This window comes from Dreissena polymorpha, chromosome 3, assembly GCF_020536995.1.
Source record: "Dreissena polymorpha isolate Duluth1 chromosome 3, UMN_Dpol_1.0, whole genome shotgun sequence".
Classification (NCBI taxonomy): Eukaryota; Metazoa; Mollusca; class Bivalvia; order Myida; family Dreissenidae; genus Dreissena; species Dreissena polymorpha.
In genome coordinates, this window is record NC_068357.1 from 27806595 (window position 1) to 27832989 (window position 26395).

Here is a 26395-nt window from a genome sequence, read left to right on the forward strand (position 1 = left end):
CTCATCAGTATCTAAGGGTTGGATATGAAGACTTTGAAACTTAATATAGTAAGAAGTCTTTAATTAAATTTGACTTTCTAAGTAACAACAAATGCATCAAAATACATATCCAAAGGGTAAAACGTAAATTCCATAAAAGCAAAAAAAAAACATGCATCACGCCCAGTTTTTCCAGAACGCAGATTAATTATTCACGTGCAAAGACTTTTCTGGGAAAAACTGATTTAACACTGTCCTTGAGGTAATCTGTATGTCTGTACATCCACTGTCCTTCAGGTAATCTGTATGTCTGTACATCCACTGTCCTTGAGGTAATCTGTATGTCTGTACATCCACTGTCCTTCAGGTAATCTGTATGTCTGTACATCCACTGTCCTTCAGGTAATCTGTATGTCTGTACATCCACTGTCCTTCAGGTAATCTGTATGTCTGTACATCCACTGTCCTTCAGGTAATCTGTATGTCTGTACATCCACTGTCCTTCAGGTAATCTGTATGTCTGTACATCCACTGTCCTTCAGGTAATCTGTATGTCTGTAAATCCACTGTCCTTCAGGTAATCTGTATGTCTGTACATCCACTGTCCTTAGGTAATCTGTATGTCTGTACGTCCACTGTTCTTCAGGTCATCTGTATGTCTGTACATCCACTGTCCTTCAGGTAATCTGTATGTCTGTACATCCACTGTCCTTCAGGTCATCTGTATGTCTGTACATCCACTGTCCTTCAGGTAATCTGTATGTCTGTACATCCACTGTCCTTCAGGTAATCTGTATGTCTGTACATCCACTGTCCTTCAGGTCATCTGTATGTCTGTACATCCACTGTCCTTCAGGTAATCCGTTTGTCTGTACATCCACAAACACGATTTTGTCTTGCTAAGTACTATACTTACTTCTTTTGTTCTTTATGAAGTCGTGCGTGTGTAATTTGAATCATTCTTCATTGAAAATTGCTGAAGTTATGCTCATTTATAAAGGCTATCAATGTAACTGTATCTGTACATTACTTATCATAACCACTGCAACACGTGATTGAATTTCAATCTTACCTCAATGTTCACATTTATTGTTTACATGCATCTAGTAAACCTCAAACTTTGAATAATCCCTTGATCTAATGACGAAGATGGTGTGATGAAATGAAAATGTATGTATCCATTTTCATGTATTGTACAATTGTATTGCTGCGTTTTTCTTTCGCTTTTAGTTTTAAGCCTTTATTTTGGAAAAAGGTGCTAAATGCATGTGTTTAATGTGTTGTCCTTGACGACACTAATCCCCTTGACTGGGTTTGGCTAAAAAGAGACTCCCTTGAAATAAAGTATGCCATTAAGGTAGAAAGTGTCGTTACTGATCAGTGTGTGGGGGGCTACATATGCTAATCTGGGTTGACATTTACATCCACTAAGCCCTGTTTTCCCAAAACACAGCTCCATTAACCACTAGCTCATACTTTACTTGGAATAATCATTTAGCACTATCCGTCTGGCGGTCTGTACATCTGTGAACACAGTTGTGGCCTTCATCTGCACATCTGTGAACACAGTTGTGGCCTTCTTGTGTCTTTCTAAACACTACACATTCAAACTTGCATTTATCGTTGAATTGATGCCACATTTATTTCCAGCCTCAAGAAGCCCCCAGTGCTCCCCCACCCATCCGCACGGTGAGCCCCTCACCGCCCCAAGAAAGAGTCTCTGGGCACGCAGCATTTGATAAGCCTGCAACCAATGGGAACAAAGCCAATGGCATGCCCTCACCTGTCTTTCCTAGAAGGTAATGTAAAAAAACATAGTTAAAAAAAGCCATTGTTTGTGAGGCCTAAAATCAATAGTTATGTTTCTGATGACCCTGTTTCTGATGACCCAAATTACCCAACATAGTTAACTAAAATTGATGTTTTTGTTTTAACATGGGTAAAAGAATCTAAAATGTTGACATAAAACAGTTTGAAATTGTCTCTCTTTTAGACTCATCTACCACAAAAACTTCCATGAAATTTATGGCGCAGTCATTAAATATTTACATTGCTTTGGTCTTGAAAAAACAACTGATAAAAAAGGACAATAATGTTAGGCTCTGAAGATACATAACAATTGTTTGTGTTGGCCTTATTTATTTTGATGGCAATATGTGTTAATATGCAGAGGCAGGTATTCCTGTTAATGGCAAATAGACTATCCAGAATGACATAGCAATAATCATCCAATAAATCAGTGCATAGTTTGTTACAGTGATTTACCAGTTGTTGCAAAAATGCAATCCAGCACATTGGCATTATTCAAATACATGAACATTCATTATGTCCAAGAACAGCCTCTAACACATGGTTGACATGTTCACAATGGTATAGGCTCACTTGCATTCGAGTCTAGTTCTGGAAAAACTGGGATTAATGCATCAGAATAAGTCATACCAGATTAGCCCGTGCATGACGCACGACTCCACCTAAACTGGATTTTCTTTTAGAGAAGACTTATTTTTAAACAAATGAATACATATAAGCAGATAGCATCAATCCTGATCAGCCCATGCAGTCTGCACATGCTAATCTGGGATGTCACTTTACGCACCTACATTCAGCTCAGTTTTCCGAGAAAACAATCATTTAAAAAACAGTGAACTTTAAGCACTTTAGTATTTTATCTTGTGTCAGTACATTTAATTTATGCTCTTTTTGGGGGAGCATATAGTCGCCGCTTCCTCTGTCCGTCCGTGTGTTTGTCCGGGCTATTTCTCAGCAACTAATGACCGGAATTCAATGAAATTTTATGAGAAGCTCTATACCAAGAGGAAATGTGCATATTATCAGCGGGTTCTGGTCGGATGAGTTTTCACAGAGTTATGGCCCTTTGAAATTTTCCATTAACTGTACATATAGTGCAATTCTTGTCCGGGCTATTTCTCAGCAACTAATGACCGGAATTCAATGAAACTTTATGGGAAGCTTCATTACCAAGAGGAGATGTGCATATTATCAGCGGGTTCTGGTCGGATGATTTTTCACAGAGTTATGGCCTTTTGAAATTTTCTATAAAAACATTTTTGTCCCCCCCAACTACTGTGCCCTCAAGACGTTTCCTTTTATCTGAATATATAGTGCAATATTGTGACCAAAAAAAACTTTGAGGAGCATCACCCGTCTCCGACGGTTTCTTGTTTAAAATATGCTTTGTTTTATTAGTTGAATACATTTTCCCTGCACAAAGAACAATGATTGAGATGCATCTGTCTGTGCTGTATGCTAGTTATGGTTGGCTTCAGTTATTCTTTGTATATATATATATATATGAAACTTTTGTGTTTTGTTGTATTCTTATACCTGTATGAATGTCTTTTCTGTTTGCTTAAAGTGTTTCAATTGCCCCAAATGGCTTCAACGTAAACTAGCATTTAGTTATCTGTTTGTTGCATTGTGCATATTTAATTTGCATATATAAAAGCAATGAATTTTGAGGTATTAAATATATGCATATGTTTTAAACATAATATTTTTCTTGTGGAGCATAAGAACATCAAGGTCAAGGCTGGCACTCATTAAGCCTCATAAAAAACACCTTGTATGTGCATATGTTAAAGGCATACTTAACCTTGTATATTCAGATCTCAAAGGCAAACCAAACTGTCTACATCATTCAGATCTAAAAGCCACACACAACCCAGTACATTCAGATTTCAAAGGCACAGAAAACATAAACATACAGATAGCAAAGGTACAAAAAACCTTGCACATTCAGATCTCAAAGGCACACACATCCGGGTACATTCAGATCTCAAAGGCACACACATCTGCGTACATTCAGATCTCAAAGGCACACAAAAACATTACATTCAGATCTCAAAGGCACACACAACAGGGCACATTCAGATCTCAAAGACACACACAACAGGGTACATTCAGATCTCAAAGGCAAAGAAAACATAAACATACAGATAGCAAAGGTACAAAAAACTTGCACATTCAGATCTCAAAGGCACACACATCCAGGTACATTCAGATCTCAAAGGCACACACATCCGGGTACATTCAGATCTCAAAGGCACACAAAAACATGCACATTCAGATCTCAAAGGCACACACAACAGGGCACATTCAGATCTCAAAGGCACACACAACAGGGTACATTCAGATCTCAAAGGCACACAAAAGGGCACATTCAGATCTCAAAGGCACACACAACCAGGTACATTCAGATCTCAAAGACACACATAACAGGGTACATTCAGATCTCAAAAGCACACACAACAGGGCACATTCATATCACAAAGGTACACACAACCAGGTACATTCAGATCTCAAAGGCACACACAACAGGGTACATTCAGATCTCACAGGCACTTACAACCAGGCACATGCAGATCTCAAAGGCACACACAACAATGTACATTCAGATCTCAAAGGCACACACAACAGGGCACATTCAGATCTCAAAGGCACACACATCAGGGTACATTCAGATCTCAAAGGCACACACAACCAGGCCCATTCAGATCTCAAAGGCACACACAACCAGGTACATTCAGATCTCAAAGGCACACAACAGGGCACATTCAGATCTCAAAGGCACATACAACCAGGTACATTCAGATCTCAAAGGCACACACAACAGGGCACATTCAGATCTCAAAGGCACACAAAACCATGTACATTCAGATCTCAAAGGCACACACAACAGGGTACATTCAGATCTCGAAGGCACACACATCCGGGTACATTAAGATCTCGAAGGCACACACAACCAGGTACATTCAGATCTCAAAAGCACACACAACAGGGTACATTCAGATCTCAAAGGCACACACATCCGGGTACATTCAGATCTCGAAGGCACACTCAACCAGGTACATTCAGATCTCAAAGGCATACACAACAGGGAACATTCAGATCTTGAAGGCACACACAACCGTGCACATTCAGATCTCAAAGGCACACACAACCAGGTACATTCAGATCCAAAGGCAAACACAACTGGTCACATTCAGATCTCAAAGGCACACACAACAGAAAAAATTCTTATCTCAAAGGCACACACAACAGGGCACATTCAGATCACAAAGGCACATACAACAGGGTACATTCAGGTCTTAAAGGCACACACAACTGGGCACATTCAGATCTCAAAGGCCCACACAACAGGGCACATTCAGATCTCAAAGGCACACACAACAGGGCACATTCAGATCTCAAAGGCACTCACAACAGGGCACATTCAGATCTCAAAGACACAAACAACAGGGTACATTCAGATCTCAAAGGCAAAGAAAACATAAACATACAGATAGCAAAGGTACAAAAATCTTGCACATTCAGATCTCAAAGGCACACACATCCAGGTACATTCAGATCTCAAAGGCACACACATCCGGGTACATTCAGATCTCAAAGGCACACACAACCAGGTACATTCAGATCTCAAAGACACACATAACAGGGTACATTCAGATCTCAAAAGCACACACAACAGGGCACATTCATATCACAAAGGTACACACAACCAGGTACATTCAGATCTCAAAGGCACACACAACAGGGTACGTTCAGATCTCACAGGCACTTACAACCAGGTACATGCAGATCTCAAAGGCACACACAACAATGTACATTCAGATCTCAAAGGCACACACAACAGGGCACATTCAGATCTCAAAGGCACACACATCAGGGTACATTCAGATCTCAAAGGCACACACAACCAGGCCCATTCAGATCTCAAAGGCACACACAACCAGGTACATTCAGATCTCAAAGGCACACAACAGGGCACATTCAGATCTCAAAGGCACATACAACCAGGTACATTCAGATCTCAAAGGCACACACAACAGGGCACATTCAGATCTCAAAGGCACACAAAACCATGTACATTCAGATCTCAAAGGCACACACAACAGGGTACATTCAGATCTCGAAGGCACACACATCCGGGAACATTCAGATCTCGAAGGCACACACAACCAGGTACATTCAGATCTCAAAAGCACACACAACAGGGTACATTCAGATCTCAAAGGCACACACAGCTGGGTACATTCAGATCTCGAAGGCACACTCAACCAGGTACATTCAGATCTCAAAGGCACACACAACAGGGAACATTCAGATCTTGAAGGCACACACAACCGTGCACATTCAGATCTCAAAGGCACACACAACCAGGTACATTCAGATCCAAAGGCAAACACAACTGGGCACATTCAGATCTCAAAGGCACACACAACAGGGCACATTCAGATCTCAAAGGCACACACAACAGGGCACATTCAGATCTCAAAGGCACACACAACAGGGTACATTCAGGTCTTAAAGGCACACACAACTGGGCACATTCAGATCTCAAAGGCCCACACAACAGGGCACATTCAGATCTCAAAGGCACACACAACAGGGCACATTCAGATCTCAAAGGCACTCACAACAGGGCACATTCAGATCTCAAAGGCACACATAACAGGGCACATTCAGATCTTAATGGCACACACAACAGGGCACATTCAGATCTCAAAGGCACACACAACAGGGCACATTCAGATCTCAAAGGCACACATAACAGGGCACATTCAGTTCTCAAAGGCACACACAACAGGGCACATTCAGATCTCAAAGGCACACACAACAGGGCACATTGAGCTCTCAAAGGCACACACAACCGTGCACATTCAGATCTCAAAGGCACACACAACCGAACACATTCATATCTCAAAGGCACACACAACCGTACACATTCAGATCTCAAAGGCACAAACAACCAAGCACATTCAGATCTCAAAGGCACACACGACAGGTCACATTCAGATCTCAAAGGCACACACAACCGTGCACATTCAGATCTTGAAGGCACACACAACTGGGCACATTCAGATATCAAAGGCACACACAACAGGGCACATTCAGATCTTGAAGGCACACACAATTGGATACATTCAGATCTCAAAGGCACACACAACCAGGTACATTCAGATCTCAAAGGCACACACAATAGGGTACATTTAGATCTCAAAGGCACACACAACAGGGCACATTCAGATCTCAAAGGTACACACAACCAGGTACATTCAGATCTTGAAGGCACACACAACCAGGTACATTCAGATCTCAAAGGCACTCACAACAGGGCACATTCAGATCTCAAAGGCACACACAACAGGACACATTCAGATCTCAAAGGCACACACAACAGGGCACATTCAGATCTCAAAGGCACACACAACTGGGCACATTCAGATCTCAAAGGCACACACAGCTGGGTACATTCAGATCTCAAAGGCACACACAACCAGGTACATTCAGATATCAGAGGTACACAAAACTGTGTTCATGCACATACCAACAGATATAAGATATGAACCTTGTTCTTGCAGATATCAAAGGCTTACTCAACTGTTTTTATAAAGATCTTAAAGGCACAAAAACGTGTATGCACAGATCTCAAAAGCACACAAAACCTTGTATACACAGATCTCAAAAGATACAAAGCTTGTATGTGCAGAATGTTCCGTAGCTGTATTATAAATCTTATTTTGTATGAAAACATTTTGTTTTGCTCAGAATAATGTTTTACTTCCATTCATTCGTTTTTGACATGATTGAAATTCATGTTTTGATGTTTTATACAGAATTAGGATCTTATATAATAAGCATGAAAATATAACTTAAGTTTGTGTAAAGATTTTATTCTGGATCTTTTTGAAGACATTACTGCTGACACAAGTTTCTTTTGCATAATGTATGGCCTTCAATATGTGTTTTTTTAGAAAGAATAATGTTCATCATGATAATGACTGCCATCAAACTCAATTGTGTATTCATTATTAATCAAATGTACATGCAGTTACTAATAACAAAAAAGTAAATTAAAAAGCATAAATATGTAATAATACTTCCTAATTATTTGCCAGTGCCGTTAACAAGTTTGGGTAAGTTTCAAATGTAAACCTCTCATCTGTCTCTAGTAACAAACTTTTAATGTTGGATGCTTTTTTGGTTTAATATTTATTGGTACTTTGATGTTTTGTTTGTTTTTACCATATTCAAAAAGCGTAATGCAATTTAAATCCATAAAAATATTGAAATATCTTAAACAGTAGGCAGTTAACACGTCATGTTTTTGACATTAATAATTAGTTGTTTTATTATAATGTTTATTTTCCTTTGCTTCTCTGTCATTTTGAATAAGGTTATGTTGATGTAAGTGTTGTTACCTTAAGAGCTTAAGTGGAGATCTTCTCAGATGCGTCTATGAACATGTAAACACTATGTATGAGCAGTGGAGATCTGCTCAGATCCGTCTATGAACATGTAAACACTATGTATGAACCTTGCTCTGGGAAAATGGGGTTTAATGCTTGAACCTGCGGTATCGCAGTCTAATGATGGATGACACTTTCTGCTTTTATGGAAACTTTTTATTAATAAGACTCTTCTAAATGAAATTTCAGTCCAAGTGGAAAGTACAATTCAGAATTAGCCTGTGCTGTGATGACTCTTTACGCACAAACCTGGTTTTCCCACAGCGTGGTTCATATGTATCCTTCAACTTAATTGCTAAATAATAATAAACAAATGACATGCTTTTACATTAATTAATTCTTATTGAATAAGTATGAGAAGCTTAACTCTTTTACTTGAAAATTTGGCAAACATTCTGTTCTCTTTTCACATTTTGACTATAATTATTACAAAAGTACACTTCCTGCTCGAATCAAGTAAGTGAAAATCAAAGTTGAACTGCTCAGCTTTATAATTACAATATAAGTGCATGGTGTATGCTTTTAGTGGCAACTGTTGAACTCTGCATTTTAACTCTTTCCCACTTAGAAGCAAAGTGAAAATGGCTATGTGCAAACAGCGTAAAACGAGAACAGCCTGCGAGTAACTCGCAGTCTGTTCAGGTTTTATGCTGTTTGCTGCTCATCAGTATCTTAGGGTTGGAGCTGAAACCTTTAAAACTTAATTCTAAAAAGAAAGGCCTTTTATTTAATGTTACTTTCTAAGGGACTAAAAATGCGTTAAAATACGTATCTAAGTGGTAAAGGGTTAATACCGGGTAGCATGCTTTCTCGCATCAGTCGTGGTGCATCTTGCAGTGTCAACATTTAGCTCATTACCACTTGTTACAACTCTCAAGGCTACATAAATGACTCAACCTCGATGAAACTTGGTCAGAATGTTTATCTTGACAATATTTAGGCAAACTACAAATCTGGATTATGTGTCCAAAAATTATATCAGACTGTAAAATCTTTGAAAACTCATATTACCACTCAGTAAGCCATATTTATTACATTATCTTGATGAAGCATGGTCAGAATATTAATGTTAACAATATCAAGTCCTTGTTTAAGTATGGGTCTAGTGGGGTCAAAAACTATATCAAGTCTTTAACAACTGGTGTATCAGCATATCATTTGAGCGCTTAAAGGCCATCATGGCCCCCTTGTTTATCTTCTATGTTATGTTTGCGTTTGGTTGGTGATGCTTCTGCTCTTAATAAGCATGTAACATATATGTTAATTATATATTTTTTCTTTTTCCCAAGGAATTGTACACATTGTACATATAAAATGCCTTTATAAAAAACAAAATTTAATGATGTACAATAAACCTGCATATAAAGAATCATTAAAAAATTAGAATTTAATATTATTTATTGAGCAAGATGCCAATAAAAGCATTTTTTGGACCGATGTTAGTCCTATTCCGGTTTCACTTGAGGCGACTATAGGTTTTCAACTGTTTGTCAATCTAGACCCTGTGATTACTCAACAAGTGCTGAAGCTTAACCCTTTCTCAATCAAAAGCAAAGTGGCTATGTGCAAACAGCATAAAACCAGGACAGCCTACCAGTAACTTGGAGTCTGTTCAGGTTTTATACTGTTTGCTGCTCATAAGTGTCTTTGAATTGGACATAAAGCCTTTAAAACTTAAATATAGTAAGAAAGGTCTTTAATTAAATGAAACTTTCTAAGGGACTACACATGCGTTAGTCAGTAAAACTGTTGGGGCCCACGCCCCACACCTCTAGTCGGCTTAATGCCTACTAGACCGCCAGTGCACAGTCGATTTCACTTGTTTAAATTATCCATCAAGCCTTTATTCTTAAGAAAAAGTATATAGTGACAAATTAAGGGGGTGGAGCTCTAAAATATAGTAACAGATTAGCCTGTGTAGTCCATACAGGCTAAAAAGGTCATACGGTCAAAATATGTATCTAAGTGATTAAGGGTTAAACATAGCATGTGGATAGAGGGCAATATGGAAAATATGCATATTATTCCAGTTTTTTTTGTCAGATACAACTTGTGGTTGCTATGATTATAGAAATAATTTCAAATCTGTCTGAACAAGCTGGTACCTGCCTCAATTCAAAACTTAAGCTAGGTTGTTAAAACTCAGTATTTGGATAGGAGGTATATGCTTTCAAAGAAAAGTCTAATTTAATGGAGATACAAGGGTAAAGATAATGTGGAAAGAAAATTATAGGCTATATTAAACTTGGAAGAAACAAGGCTGAATTTCCTGTAGTGAACATAATACGATTTACCTAATATGCAATTAAATACTCTGAAGCTATGCTTGCAGTATGTGTTCTATGTCCTGGACTGGTGAGTTAGGCAATAATCTACATTGTATGTGTTAAGGTGTTTGTAATATTTGCAGTTTCTAAAATGTGACAATAAGCGACTAAGAGTTGAAAGTGCAAACCTGTACGGTAATTTCTAAAATCTGCAAAACTGGAATTTGTGAAACTTAATGACCTTCTGTCAAAAAAGAAACACAATGAGAGTAGTTGATAAGAAAGAGCTCGTACACAAAAACTACAACAACATATTGCAGGTTATGGTTGATAGTCCTTGAGTTTTGCATGATAATTGTTATGTTTGTTATTATTTTCTTTGATAGAGGACCCGGGTCTCCAGCATTCGTCAGGTATACTTGTGTTTCAAGGTGTTAATTTTAATCTGTGTGCTTGATTTTTTGTTTTTCTTAAAGGAGCCTTTTAAATTAGCATCGCTTTGGGAAAATAGGGCTTAATGTGTTTGGGTAAAATGTTGTCCCAGATTAGCCTAAGCTGGATTATTGCTAAGAAGAGACTTCATTTGAGCACAAAATACCATTAAAGCTGAAAGTGTTGTTCCTGATTAGCCTAATCTATGACAACACATTAAGCCCATGAATTAAGCCCCATCTTCCCAGAGAGAGGCTTAAAATATTACTTGATTGACCTAGTGCTACTTTTGTGTGTTTTGTTGTCTTTTTATGCCCCCCTTCGAAGAAGAGGGGGTATATTGCTTTGCACATGTCGGTCTGTCGGTCGGTCTGTCAGTCGGTCGGTCCACCAGGTGGTTTCCGGATGATAACTCAAGAACGCTTAGGCCTAGGATCATAAAACTTAATAGGTAGATTGATCATGACTCGCAGATGACCCTTATTGATTTTCAGGTCACTAGGTCAAAGGTCAAGGTCACAGCGACCCGAAATAGTAAAATGGTTTCCGGATGATAACTCAAGAACACTTATGCCTAGGATCATGAAACTTCGTAGGTAGATTGATAATGGCTGGCAGATGACCCCTATTGACTATCAGGTCACTAGGTCAATGGTCAAGGTCATGGTGACCTGAAATAGTACAATGGTTTCCGGATAATAACTAAAGAACGCTAATGGCTACGATCATGAAACTTCATAGGTACATTGATCATGACTCACAGATGACCCCTATAGATTTTGAGGTCACTAGGTCAAAGGTCAAGGTCATGGTGACCCTAAATAGTAAAATGGTTTCCGGAAGATAACTCAAGAACGCTTATGCCTAGGATCATGAAACTTTATAGGTACATTGATCATGACTCGCAGATGACCTCTATGGATTTGAGGTCACTAGGTCAAAGGTCAAGTTCACGGTGACCCGAAATAGTAAAATGGTTTCCGGATGATAACTGAAGAACGCTTATTTCTAGGATCATGAAACTTGATAGGTAGATTGATCATGACTCGCAGATGACCCCTAGCGATTTTCAGGTCACTAGGTCAAAGGCCAAGGTCACGGTGACCCGAAATAGTAAAATGGTTTCCAGATGATAACTAAAGAACGCTTATGGCTAGGATCATGAAACTTCATAGGTACATTGATCATGGCTGGCAGATGACCCCTATTGATTTTCAGGTCACTAGGTCAAAGGTCAAGGTCACAGTGACAAAAAACATATTCACACAATGGCTGTCACTACAACGGAGAGCCCATATGGGAGGCATGCATGTTTTACAAACAGCCCTTGTTTTCAAAGCAGTAAAATCTGATATTACAAACTTAACATTTTCTTAATTAACATTTCGATATTAAGCATCATTGCAAGCTACCTTGAAATCCAGCCAATTTCATTTATTGCACATAGCTATGATATATTGGTATATAACATATTGCAAAATATAGTGTACACACAATATTGCTGCATTAAATGTGGAACAATGCCATAGTTCTACTGGAGGAGATTTAATATGACTCTACCAGTCATGTGCAGACCCCCCCCCCCCTATGTAATATTAATATGAATTAACAGTTAATGTTTCTGTAGTTCAGTTCTAAATTCATCCAAGTATACAAACAGTGTAATCTTTGAAAAGGAAGCAAGTTTCTGTATTGATTAGATTAGATAAAAATAAGCTTTCTTTTAGAAAGAGTTCTGTTGAAATCTGGTTGTTTAAGCCAACTAACTACAGTGTACACATTTCAATATATGTTTTTAGCTCTACTGCCAAAGGCAGAAGAGCTTATGGGATGGCATGGTGTCTGTCTGTCTGTGTGTGTTAGACTTTTCTTGTTTATCCGATAAAGTCCACAGTTTTCATCCGATTCTTTTCAAACTTGTTCAGTGTCTTTATATTAATGAGGACTCGAACCCTATTGATTTTCAGGTCACTGGGTCAAAGGTCAAGGTCACAGTGACTAGAAATAGTAAAATGGTTTCCGGATGATAACTCAAGAATGCTTAGGCCTAGGATCATTAAACTTCATAGGTACATTGATCATGACTGGCTGATGACCCCTTTTCATTTTCAGGTCACTAGGTCAAAGGTCAAGGTCACAGTGACTCGAAATAGTAAAATGGTTACTTTTTCTTGTTTATCCCATAAAGTCCACAGTTTTCATCTGATTCTTTTCAAACTTGTTCAGTGTCTTTTTTTTAATGAGGACTTGAACCCTATTGATTTTCAGGTCACTGGATCAAAGGTCAAGGTCACAGTGACTCGAAATAGTAAAATGGTTTCCAGATGTTTACTCAAGAATGCTTAGGCCTAGCATCATGAAACTTCATAGGTACATTGATCATGACTGGCTGATGACCCCTATTGATTTTCAGGTCACTAGGTCAAAGATCAAGGTCACAGTGACTCGAAATAGTAAAATGGTTACTTTTTCTTGTTTATCCGATAAAGTCCACAGTTTTCATCCGATTCTTTTCAAACTTGTTCAGTGTCTTTATATTAATGAGGACTCAAACCCTATTGATTTTCAGGTCACTGGGTCAAAGGTCAAGGTCACAGTGACTTGCAATAGTAAAATGGTTTCCGGATGATAACTCAACAATGCTTAGGCCTAGGATCATGAAACTTCATAGGTACATTGATCATGACTGGCATATGACCCCTACTAATTTTCAGGTCAAAGGTCAAGGTCACAGTGACTCAAAACAGTAAAATGGTTTCCGGATGATAACTCAATAATAATAAGGCCTAGGATCATGAAACTTTATAGGTACATTGATCATGACTGGCAGATGACCCCTATTGATTTTCAGGTCACTAGGTCAAAAGTCAAGGTCACAGTGACAAAAAACGTATTCACACAATGCTGCCACTACAATTGACAGCCCATATGGGGCATGTTTTACAAACAGCCCTTGTTTAAAAAGAGCAATATCAAAGCAATAAGTCTAGAATTACTTCCCCTTGAATATGAGAAAATTTTGATTAAATTATTTCCAAATTTGCACAGTATCTTTGTATCAATGAGGACTTGAACCCTATTGAATATGAGCAGTATCGGAGAAATAAGTACACAATAATCTCCCCTTGAATTTGAGAAAATTCTCCTTGTTTGCGCGATTAAGTACACAGTTTCCATCTTATTCTTTCCAAACTTGCACAGTTTTTATAGCAGTAGAGCGATTCAGGCCCTCATGGGCCTCTTGTTTACAGATGGTAACTGTATTAAACTATAAAAACTTCTGTTCAGTTGGGACATTAAGTTGCTGATGCTCACAATTATAAACCTTGTAAGGTTTTTTGTTTGTTTTACTTTTGACTCTTGGCTGCAAATGTACAGATATATAACACTTCTGAACTATGTGTTAATTTCAATACTCTTTCTATTACCGTAATATATATCTCCATGCCAACAAAAACCGTTTGTCAAATATATATGTAGCTGTAATATATTTTAAAAAATGTACTAAACCAGCATAGTTTAATGGATGTCTTAGCAGTTAACATACCCTTGTGTAATAAAAATTCACTTATTATTAGTAACTTAATTAAACGTGAGAGTAAAGTATTTGTTCTGTTCCAGGTATTTCAGTATTTGAGACTTGGGAAAGCAGGGTGTCATGCCAGTGTCGTCCCAGATTTCCCAGTGTAGTCTGCACAGGCTAATGAGGGAAGACACTTTCACCCCAGTCAGGATTTTCGTTAAGAGAAGACTACCTTTCAATGAAAAATTCCATAAAGCTGTGTCATCTCTGATTAGCCTGTGTTGACTAAACAAGCTCATCTGGTAGAACCATGCATAAAGCCCGTTTTCCCAAACGGCAGCTCACATGTGACAGTGAAGTGTTGTTCTTAGTGTTCTATTGTAATATCTGCGTATTTTTCAGGAGAACTGATTCATTGAAAGGGAGCCAGGTAGATGGAGCAATGCCGCCAAACAAGACTTCAGATGAGCCCAGTGCAATCTCCAGCAGTGAACTTGAGACACTCAAACAAGAAATTCTCGCAGAGATGAGGAAAGAGATCAATCAAATGAAACAGGAAATTTTAGATGGTGAGTATTGATTATGAGTACCATACTTGACCATGTACAAAACGCAGTTTTACAACCCCAAATTTCAATTGAAAAAGTTGATGCGCACTATACATTGATACAATGCTATTCTGAGTGCTTATTTACAAAAACTTCATTGTGCTAGCCTAAATATGTGTAATAGACATCATGTTTGGCATTTAAATAATCGGGTGCTTCTTATACATGGTTGCGCTTAATACATGGTAAATTACCGTATTTTTGCTGTTTAATGCCTCTGGTAATGTATCTTACACCTTTTGAAATAGTTCTGTCTGTATGGCCCCTTTGGAAGTTATATGTTTTCAAATTTACCGGGTATTTGTAGAAATACCTGAAAAAAAGTTTTGTATGTACAAAATCTTGATATTTTGAACTATTTTGGATTTTTCTATACCACCAGTAAAACCATTAGGACACTTTTCCTCTTTTCTTCTTTCCTATGTCTCTTCTGTTTTTACTTACGGATTCCTTTTGGTCTGGAGCTGTTGAATTGAAAAAATTGTGTTATATTATTTATTATTTGATTCAACCATAATGGAATTTTCTATTTATGTGATAACTAAAACCAGATAATTATATTTTTGAGATGAATAATACTTTATAACTACAATAGCCTAATATAGTACCATTACTGGTACTTTTATTTTCAGCACCAGTATATCAACATATCTGTGCATGTCTGTAAAATTTGATCCCAGATTTGACTGTGAAGTTCGCGCAGGCTAATCAGGGACGACACTTTCTGCTTTAACGAAATATTCAGTTTAAAGGAAGTCTTTTCGAAACAAAAATGAAGTTAAGGCGGAAAGTGTTGTCCTTGATTTGCCTGTATGGACTGCACAGGCTAATCTGGGACAACACTTTAGTTTACGCACATGCATTTAGCCTATTAAGCAAGATTCAGACTCTTATGATTTCTTTTTTTCGTTTCAGCTATACGTGACTCAGCTAGATAGAACCTAGCAAGAATTATGACAGTGACATGGTTTTTATTAGATGGAAACTTCCTGATATGATGTGGGAGTGATGGAGCTGCAATAGAATCAAACGATATATGTATGTTCAGAATCATTGAGGTGCGAAGCACTTGTATGCTTGTATGCAAGAGAGCATTTCAGTAGAACAGAGTGTACAAGTGATATGATAACTTGTATTTTGGACATATGGAATATAGTGTAAAATCATTTATCAGTAGAACAGAGTGTACAAGTGATTTGGTAACTTGTGTGTTGGACATACATTGTAAAAATCATTAATATTTTGTCAGTATAAAATTTCTTGGTTTGTCAAAAAATGTCTTTTTAGGACACATTTATTTGTAGATTTCTGATGTTTGGAAGAAAAAAAGAGAAATCTGCTGCAGTCACTTACCAATGCTTTTGTGTTAAATTTGTGGATCTGTCGACCCAAATAATCTGCAAGAAATACATTTCGTACGAATTGTAACGATCTAATAGAAATCATAAATAACTAAACAATAGTTTCAATGTCTTGTTTCCTGGTCATCGACTCATTCATCAATAGTCTGCCTGTGAGTCTGTTTATAGTATTGTTGGAAAATATAGTATTTTTTGAAAGACATGTTTAAAGTCTTCCATATTGAAATTATTTCAAGTATGTAATTGCTATGGATTCAATTTTCGTATACATATTTTATCGTCTTTCCTTGTCCACACTAGCCATATACAATTACACTTTGCTTCCTAATTTGCTTCTTTTTTTAAACTGGTAGTAATGTATCATTTATAATTGAAATATATGCTTAACACTTTTGTTTGCATTCATTGCTTATGATAACTAGATCTTAGTGTATTTGTTAACGTCACAAATCATAGCACATATTGTGATAGAAGGCATCAGTGCATTAACAAAAGAATAAAATACTTATTAACCTTAGTTTAATGGTATTTTGTTGCAAGGACTCAATTGCTCATACTAATCCATTAAAAAAGTAACCGCCAATAATAATTCCTGAAAAGAATTTGTAATAGGAATAGATTTGAGTCTCGATCCAGGAAAACAGGGGTTAATGCATTTGTGGTAAGCCTAACGCCAGATTGGCCTGTGCAATCACCACAGGCTAATCAGGGAGGACACTACACACTTGCATTAAGCTCAGTTTTCTCAGAATGATGCTCATTTATTACATATAAATGATCATTTCATACGTATCCTCATATCCCTTATCTAAAGAACTGGTATGAGCTAAAAACTGAGTTACCTTATCTTAGAATTTCAATGGGAAAGACAAACATTCCAATTAGATCAGAGCTGCGTAACTAACAATTAGTTATGTTAGGGAATTCAAATGACATCAGTTCCCAATTGATACAGTTGATTGTGTCTATATTATAATCAGATATGTAAATTCTGTATTGTGTGTACACAATTAAACATGTAGTTTTGATGTGAATTTATGTTTGTTTGATCATCTCTATTTACTCTTGATATGTGGAAGATAAACAAATATTAATTGTATCAAAGCAATACAACTTAGCGGTATATGTACAACTTATAAATAAATCTCTCTATATATATTTGTGTCAGTATAACTTCTTTTGTGTCATTTTCTATGGTGCTTTCATTTATATGAATTATTTAGTACACATTTATGTTTGCACTTATACATTGAATTAGATTTTATTACAACAAAACAATTGGACAAAACTATTTTATTTGATAATAATGAATGGTAAGTGTTGAATTCAAAGTAACAAAATGTGTAAACAAATTCGTAGGACCTGGTTTGCATTATGTTACATTATAAGTTCTTGTCATCCAGAAAGTGACAATTGATGATAATGATGTCATAAGATTGAAAATTAAATAAGAATCTTGCAATGTCAAGTAGTAATTTGGAAGGGTATCTGACAGGACATGTAGCAAAACATTTCAGTCATGCTCTGTAAATAGGGGGTTTAATGCATGTGCATAAAGTGTCGTCCCTGATTAGCATGTGCAGTCCACACAGGCTAATCAGGGACGACATTTTCTGCTTTTATGATATTTTTCATTTACAGAAAGTCTGTTGTTAGCAAAAATCAGGTTTAGGCGAAAAGTGTTGTCCCAGATTAGCCTGTGCAGGCTGCACAGGCTAATCTGGGACGACACTTTACGCACATGCAATAAACTCCCTTTTTACTGGGCATGGCCCATTTTTAAGTTTAAAGCCATATTTTGTGGTTTACAACTGGCATATGATATTCTAAAAAAGTGGTAACAAAACAGTATAATATTCATGATGTGGAAAGTGACATCCATTTGTTTCTCTTTGCTTTAATTGAACCCCAAAAACAGCTTTTTTCAGCACATAGTGTAAATGCATTATGTAAGTTAATTGTTATGATGAAATGTTTTTATTTTTATATGTTATTTAGCCAGTACTATTTGAACATATGCATTATTTGCTCATTGTGTATAAGGAAGGCGTTTTCTTTATTTCCTGTTGTGTTTATTGGCCTGATGCCCCTTTCCTTTCCAAATGTATTCATAAATGTGACAAAACAGATAAATGTTGGCCCCTTTCTTGTCATTATTTTATGCAGTTTATTAAACAGTATGTATACACTAAACTCTTCACATGTATGTATCTCATGTTGTGATCATTTAGTTTTTGCTTCTGAAGTAATATTGCTTTTGGTCGCAATTGTGAATGTAATATATGAGCTCCGCTGTTTGAAAACAGGGTTTAATACATCTGCCTAAATAGTCATCCCAAATCAGCCTGTGCAGTTTTGGCACTTTCCGCTAAAATGGAATTTTTTGTTTGAAAAAGTCTTTTTTTAACGAAAATCCAGTCTAGCCAGATGGGTTGTCCTTGATCAGCTTGTGAGGACTGCACAGGCTAATCTGGGACGACACTTATAGCACATGCATTGAGCCTGGTTTTGACAGAGCTTGGCTTATATAAAGATCTCATCGTATTAACCCTTTATGCTGAGCTGAGTTGATATTAATTAATGACATTTAATGAAGCAATTGAGAAAAAAATAACCCCACATAATATTGTTGAAAACAAATGGAAAACCAACGAAACTGCAATTTTTTTTTTGAGAGGTGATTAAACAATCACCAGCTAAAAGCTTAATAAAATTTGTAAAATGCTAATCAGCATTATTCAGATTCATATAAATGTGTCATTAATAACATACTTATTGATGTCAGTGTGTGTTGTACAACATTTTATCCCACTTTTACAGGGAATTCGGTTGATTAAAGCCCCGTTGATTAAATTTCTGCTATAAACCACGGCACGAAATGATGTAATTTTTTTCGACAAAATGACTTCATAAATCCAGCGAAATTATCCAGTTAAACTAATTTTGTTTAAATAAAAAGGTTTATTGAATAAAAAGTGGGATAAATAGAATAATAGATTAGTGTTGATTATAGATCAGGTTTATCATTCTAAGCCTCACATGATTAGCCTGATCTATAATCAACACTAACCTACTATTCTCTATTTAAGTAGTCACTTCAGCTGCCATCACCATTTCTAACAATATATTCTTTCATATTCTGTTAGTTGTAAGTTGGATACTTAACATACTGGACTGGCTCTGGAAACACAGGGTGAAATGCATGTGCAGGAAGGCAGGAAGTGTTTTCCCAGATAGCCTGTGCAGTCTGCTCAGGCCAATCAGAGAGGATACTTTCCACCTAGACTAGAGGATACTTTCCACCTAGACTAGAGGATACTTTCCACCTAGACTAGAGGATACTTTCCACCTAGACTAGGTTGTCGTTAAGAAGAGACTGCCTTCATATTAAAATTCATTTAAAGTGGAAAGTATTGTGGCTGATTAGTCTGTGGAGATGTCATGGGCTAACCTGAAACTACACTATACCAAGATGCATTAAGCACGGTTTTTCTAGAGCGCCTGCTCGTATTGCTTACATGTAGTTTTCTAGCCATATTTTAAAGATAGTCATTACCTCATCAAGTACACATCATGCCTTCATCCTTACTGCTCATATCTTTTAATATGTACTTGTTGTTGTTGTTCATTTTTAACAGCTTTGTAAATTGCCTCTTCAGGGGTGTGATTTCTCCTCCCTTCAGCTGATTTCCTTTCTTTAAATGTCAAACTAATGTTTACAAATGGTTATCAACTATTATGGATGTATTATCAAATGAAGATATGAATTAAATCCTGTTAGGGGGTAGGGCATTTTCCTCCTAAGAGGTCTTAATCTTAAATTACACACCTCTGAATTGAGCTTGTGATCAATTTTCTCATTGGCTGGACAATCTCATGATTCAAAAAATGATTGGACAGAATCATTGTCCAGGGCTTTTTGGGGGCTCAATTTATAATTTGTTATTGGGGCTTTATCTCTATGGCAAAACGTTCCTTTTTTCCTCCAAAATCCAGTCCAAAAATGCCAAATTGATGGTCTGACTTTGTGATGTATAGTTAAAGAGATGATTAGTCTAAAAATAAAGAGTTTGGATGTTGTAATATTCATTTTACTGAAATATTATGTTTGGAATTGACTGATTTATGTAATTTTTAACACTGAAAGCTCGAAATTGTTATATCAAACAAGTATTTTGTCCTCAATTTCAATTCCAATTCCACTTGTTTAGATAATATTCCCAAAATGATGAATAAAATCCTGTTGTCAGAATATACAAACGAATAATAATTATACACAAACTAACTTGCGTCAACAATGTTAAAGCATTCATAAAGCTTTCATAAAACATTGCCCATTTTAATCATAAGTTACATTTGGCATCGAATTATCATACAAAATGTTCTTTCAGTTTTTTACACTTTATTTAATAGGGATATATAGTTTCTTAATCGTTTGTGCATATAATAACATAACATGCCATAGTTAAAATATTATAGCAATGATACTGTTTATCAATGCGTAGTTGTATTTCACATATTTGCACCAATTCTTAATTTTACACTGTAATATGTGTGTACAATGTGATTGTTTTATGTGTACTATAATTTCTTTTGAAATATGTGTTTGTTAAGGAATTGTTATATCCATAAATATGTATATGTATCCTTGTTTTTGATAATTTAAGCATTTTTATTTTTGCTAGATTTCTTTTTCAAGTCCTTTCATTGATGTGAGGATAAGACTCTTTGATTGTGTTCATATATTTCCTTATTTCCTGCTCAAATACCATGTGCTACATTAATAACAACAACTACAAACATAAATTTTGTTTTATTAGTTAGAAGTGTACATTGATTTTATAAAACATATGGCTCAGTTTTTAACAATACCAGACGAAAAGCCTTGCAGTTTACGTTAGTTATAAGCTTTGTTGAAATATTCAATATTGTGACAAGATTGCCAAATGTTCTTTGGAATGTATGCACATCCCTCAAGTTAATACATTATGTATTGTTTTTAAGCTTAAAGATATGCTTAGGAATGTAAATCAGATCTTTCTGTTTGTTAACCCCTTCCCACTCTTTGAAGTTAAAATCGCTATATGCAACCAGCATAAAACCACAACAGCCTGCAAATAACTCACATGCTGTTCAGGTTTTTTGCTGTTTGCTGCTCTTCAGTATCTTAGGGTTGAAAATGAAGCCTTGAAAACTTGAATCTATTAAACCGTCTTTCATTTGATTTTCTTATGGACGACAAACTGGTAAATATTCATATCTAAGGGGTAAAGGGTTAAGATTCTCTAAGTAATTATGTTGGGATGTCACCATCTTATTGTCCACAGTACTAAAACGTGAAATTTGCCAAACTGTATTTTTAATCACGGTATTGACATGCACCAAATATCTTTCATTTAGAAGTGGTTACGTGTGATGTATGGCATAGTTTGAGGTACAGCACTGACAGACTTTGGAACCACTCTGAAGCATGTTAAACAGAAATGTATATGTATTGAACTGATTTTATTTCACTGTTATCTCAACAAAAATGCACTACATTTATTTCACATTACCTAGCATGATTGATAACTTTTGTTTTGCAATATATGTGTAAGGCATATCTATTCTGAAAGCATATGCTATTGTTTGTACATTTATAGAAATATGACTTGATAATGAATGAACTTGACCTGACAAATGCTTTGCCATTATATTTATCATTTATATTATGTATAATAAACTTACAATTTTATAACAAATATGATCTTTGGTTCATGTGTTCAAAACAAGTGTTGATTATAACACCTGTAAAAAGCATTCGAATTATCCTACTAACCTGGACTACAAAATCTTGGGAACACGGTTCCAACCCCTAGCAAACAAGAGGGTCTGAAAGGCCCATATTCACTCACCTGAGATTTTAAGGAACTAACCTGTTTTGTGCAGCCCAAGATGTCAATTTTTATGAAGAGTGAACATTAAATGTAACTTAAAGAGTTCTAACAACGTTTTACTATAGCCATAATAGGAAAAATTCCCCACTCCCTGGCGGCCACGATTTTCTAGATATCATTGGGACAAATCTACTGACCAAGTTTCATGAAGAGCAGACAATAAATGTGGCCTCTAGAGTGTTCATAAGGTTTTACTACAGCCATATAAGGAAAAATTTCTCCTTCCCTTGGTGCCCATGTTTTTCAACCACCCGCAACCATTTTTGAAATTGTCCAAGATGTAATTGGGAAAAATCTGACCAAGTTTCATGATGATTAGACAATCAATGTTGCCTCTTAAGAGTGTTAACAAGGTCTTACTTTAGCCATATGGAAAAATGCCCTGCCGCCTGGAGGCCATGTTTTTCAACCAACCATAACCATTTTCAAATTCGTCCAAGATATTATTGTGACAAATCTTCTGTCCAACTTTCATGATGATCGGACAATACATGTGGTCGTAAGAATGATAACACGGTTTTACTATAGCCATATAAGGGAAAATGCCCCCCCCCCCCCTGAATGCCATGTCTTTCAAGCAACCGGAACAATTTTCGAAACCCTCTAAGATAATCATTGGGCCAAATCTTCTGACCACGTTTCATGATGATTGGACAATAAATGGTGCATCTACAGTGTTAACAATGTATTACTATAGACATATGAGGAAAAAAATGCCCCTCCCCCGTGGCGGAACAACCGGAACCAATTTCAAACTCGTCCAAGCTTTCATTGGCGCATATGTTTTGACCAAATTTTATGAAGATCGGACAATAACGGATTACCGTTAGGGCCATCGTGGTTACACATTAAAATCCAGAGGGCGACAATGCGATAGTGCAATTGTACGATTGCGACAATGCGATAGTACGATGGCGACAACGTGATAGTAAAATGACGACAATGCATTGTCGCCATCGTTCTATCGCATTGTCGCCATCGTACAATCGCACTGTGGCCATCGTATTGTTGCACAGTCGTCGTCGTATTATCGAATAGTCGCCATCGTACTATCACACTGTCGCCATCGTATTGTTGCACTGTCGTCATCTTATTATCGCATATTCATACTGTCGTCATCGTATTATTTGGGTTTATGGACGTTTCGTGCCACTACCAGTTCGTTCCACTGATATTTGTGTTGAAAAGGGGTAGACGTTTCGTCCCACTGATAATATATAGGCGGATAGTTGTGAATAATGCCGTATAGGTGTGAATGATATTGGGGTGTATATAAATGTAGAAAATTATAACAATTTTGACAATTATAAATAACAAACAATAAAATGATTTATCGTTAGTATACTAATATTTGTAAATAGTGTAATATATGCGATAAACATAAAGTGTTTTATTTTTTATGAATCATGTGTATGTGCTTGTAATAATAAAATCTTGCATAGTTCATTATGTTTAATAAATATAAAACATGAAATGCTGTTATTTTCTATGCTTCAATTGTGTGCATTATATACATAAATAATAATATATAACATGAATGAACAATAATACAATTTAAAACAAGGGACAAAATTGTCACAAAACCAGGTTTTCATTGTGAAAAAAAAATCTGATAAAGGGAGAAAACTCAAACTGAACTTTTGAAATGACCAAAAAAAATTAACCCCCTTTGTAAGTTTTTTTTTTTTTAATCTATTTTTAGTCGTGGCGACCTTGACATTGGAGATATTGACGTGATTCTTTCGTGGGACACACCGTCCCATTATGGTGAACAAATGTGCCAAATGATTTTAAAATCTCACAATGAATGACATAGTTATGGCCAGGACAAGCTCATTTATGGCCATTTTTGACCTTTGAACTCAAAGTGTGACCTTGACCTTGGAGATATCGACGTAATTATTTCGCGCGACACATCGTCCAATGATGGTGAACAAATGTGCCAAATGATTTTAAAATCTGACGATGAACGACATAGTTATGGCTCGGACAAGCTCATTTATGGCCATTTTTGACCTTTGAACTCAAAGTGTGACCTTGACCTTGGAGATATCGACGTAATTATTTCGCGCGACACACCGTCCAATGATGGTGAACAAATGTGCCAAATGATTTTAAAATCTGACAATGAACGACATAGTTATGGCCCGGACAAGCTTATTCCGCCAGCCCGCCAGCCAGCCAGCCCGCCAGCCCGCCAGCCAGCCAGCCCGCCCGCATTCGCCAATCTAATAACCAGTTTTTTCCTTCGGAAAACCTGGTTAATAAAGTTGGTATTTTTCTTTTAAGAAAAGCTTATGCTTTACTATCGACTCACAAACTTTCAATTAGCTGTATGTGTCTTTACGTAATGAGCAAACAATTAATTACCGAATCGGGCCTTTAATTTACCGACACGGGCCTTTAATGGTCAATTAGTAACCTATTAGTAAACAACTCATTGCTTCAAAGAAGTGCACGGGCGGCTCTTCGAGATCTGGGAGAAGTACGAAGACGATGACATGACAACTACTCAACTGCTGAGAGCGTGCAGCCATATCATCGGGCTGGGCCCGAGCACAACCCAGGATGACATCCATGATGAGGACTTCTGAAATGCAATACATTGTATATATGATTTGTGTATGTGTATGATAGGATAGTATGCTGTTGTATTTGTGTTTCTATATTTGTGCACTTTTGTATATGTGTATTAAAACAATGTTTGAATATATTTATGTAATCAATCTAGATATTGTTAAAATGTATGCATGCATTCACTTCTGATGTTGTTAATGTCAATTTATTGCAAATGTTTGTATATATTTATGTAATCTCTGCCATTTTTTTAAATGTATGTATGCATTCACTTCTGATGTTTTAATATATTTATGTAATGTATTGTTAATGTATTATATGAAGCATTTAAATTGACTCTTAAACAATCTTGAAATAAAACAATGTTGTTTTCCCATTGAACAGATGTTACAATCAAAGGTGCGAAAGTTTGATTTCACACCTATACGGTATTATTCACACCTATCCGCCTATATATTATCAGTGGGACGAAACGTCCAATGCCTCAACCAAATAAAACGCCGCTTTTTAACCGCGTTAGGCCTATTCACTGTATAGCACTGCGTCTTTTTAACGCTTCATATAAAGGTTATATATTTTTAAACCAATAGATTTTTATTAAGGCACCGCACCAACACTGCAAAGTTTTATATTTATACCAATGGTACAGCCCAGTAAAATCGGGCTGTCCATTGTATGGCCGTTTTCGGCTTTTTATGCAGAGTTCTATGTTAAGCAGTGTGCTCGGGCAATGGTTTTTAACCGAAGTCCCGAGGGTAAATAACCCCAATAGTCAGACGTCCAATGCCGTAGCGGATCCGTGGTCTAGTGGTAACACACTGTCTTCACAATCCAGAGATCGCTGGTTCGATCCCCCGCTGCACCTAACCTACTAACTTGTCTTTCGCATGAGACGTTAAACCGAGGTGCAGTGTACTAGGTGCTATACACCGTGCACTATAAGACCCAGGGTCACCTCTGGAACGGGATGTCCCCTGTATCTTGCACTATCCCACGTAACCAACTAACACGTCTTTCTGGGGGCGATGGCCATATGGGAGACAATCCCGGTGCACTCGATAAAAAACAACAACAACGTCCAATACCCTCCTACACAAATATCAGTGGCACGAACTGGTAGTGGCACGAAACGTCCAGCACCCGTTATTTGCATTGTCGCCATCGTACTATCGCAATCGTATTGTCGTCATCGTACTATCGCATAGTCGCTACGTACTATCGCATTTTCGCTCTCTGGATTTTAATGTGTAACCACGAAAGCACTAACGGTATTCCGTAGACAATAAATGTGGCCCCTATAGAATGTTAACAATTAAGGCAAATGTTGACGCCGCACGACGGACAAACGGCGATCACAAAAGCTAGCCATGAGCACATATTGGGCTCAGGTGAGCTTAAAACTATTAATAGCATCTTTATGGTCTATTTAGGAACATGTCACC

The 26395-nt window shown here is 36.9% G+C and overlaps 1 protein-coding gene and 1 long non-coding RNA gene across 8 annotated transcripts in view; one reads left to right on the forward strand and one right to left on the reverse strand.

Annotated features, from left to right (window-relative positions):
- Positions 1-22181, forward strand: part of LOC127873423 (vasodilator-stimulated phosphoprotein-like) — a gene marked incomplete at its 5' end in the record, with an annotated part of 32969 nt that extends 10788 nt beyond the window's left edge. Inside the window, 6 exon segments of one of the 6 annotated variants that reach the window (XM_052417277.1) lie at positions 1630-1778; positions 7899-7916; positions 8685-8705; positions 10903-10929; positions 14874-15040; positions 15995-22181. In XM_052417277.1, coding sequence (XP_052273237.1) covers positions 1630-1778; positions 7899-7916; positions 8685-8705; positions 10903-10929; positions 14874-15040; positions 15995-16017 — 405 coding nt within the window. 6 annotated transcript variants of the gene reach the window in all.
- Positions 45-26381, reverse strand: LOC127873433 (uncharacterized). 2 transcript variants are annotated; one of them, XR_008046146.1, is made up of 3 exons: positions 22259-26381; positions 15524-15543; positions 45-1771 (listed from the first exon to the last, which is right to left on the reverse strand). It is a non-coding gene; the product is annotated as an uncharacterized LOC127873433 (long non-coding RNA). The 2 variants fall into 2 exon arrangements; XR_008046145.1 differs by lacking the exon at positions 15524-15543.
- Positions 26382-26395: the final 14 nt, after the last annotated feature.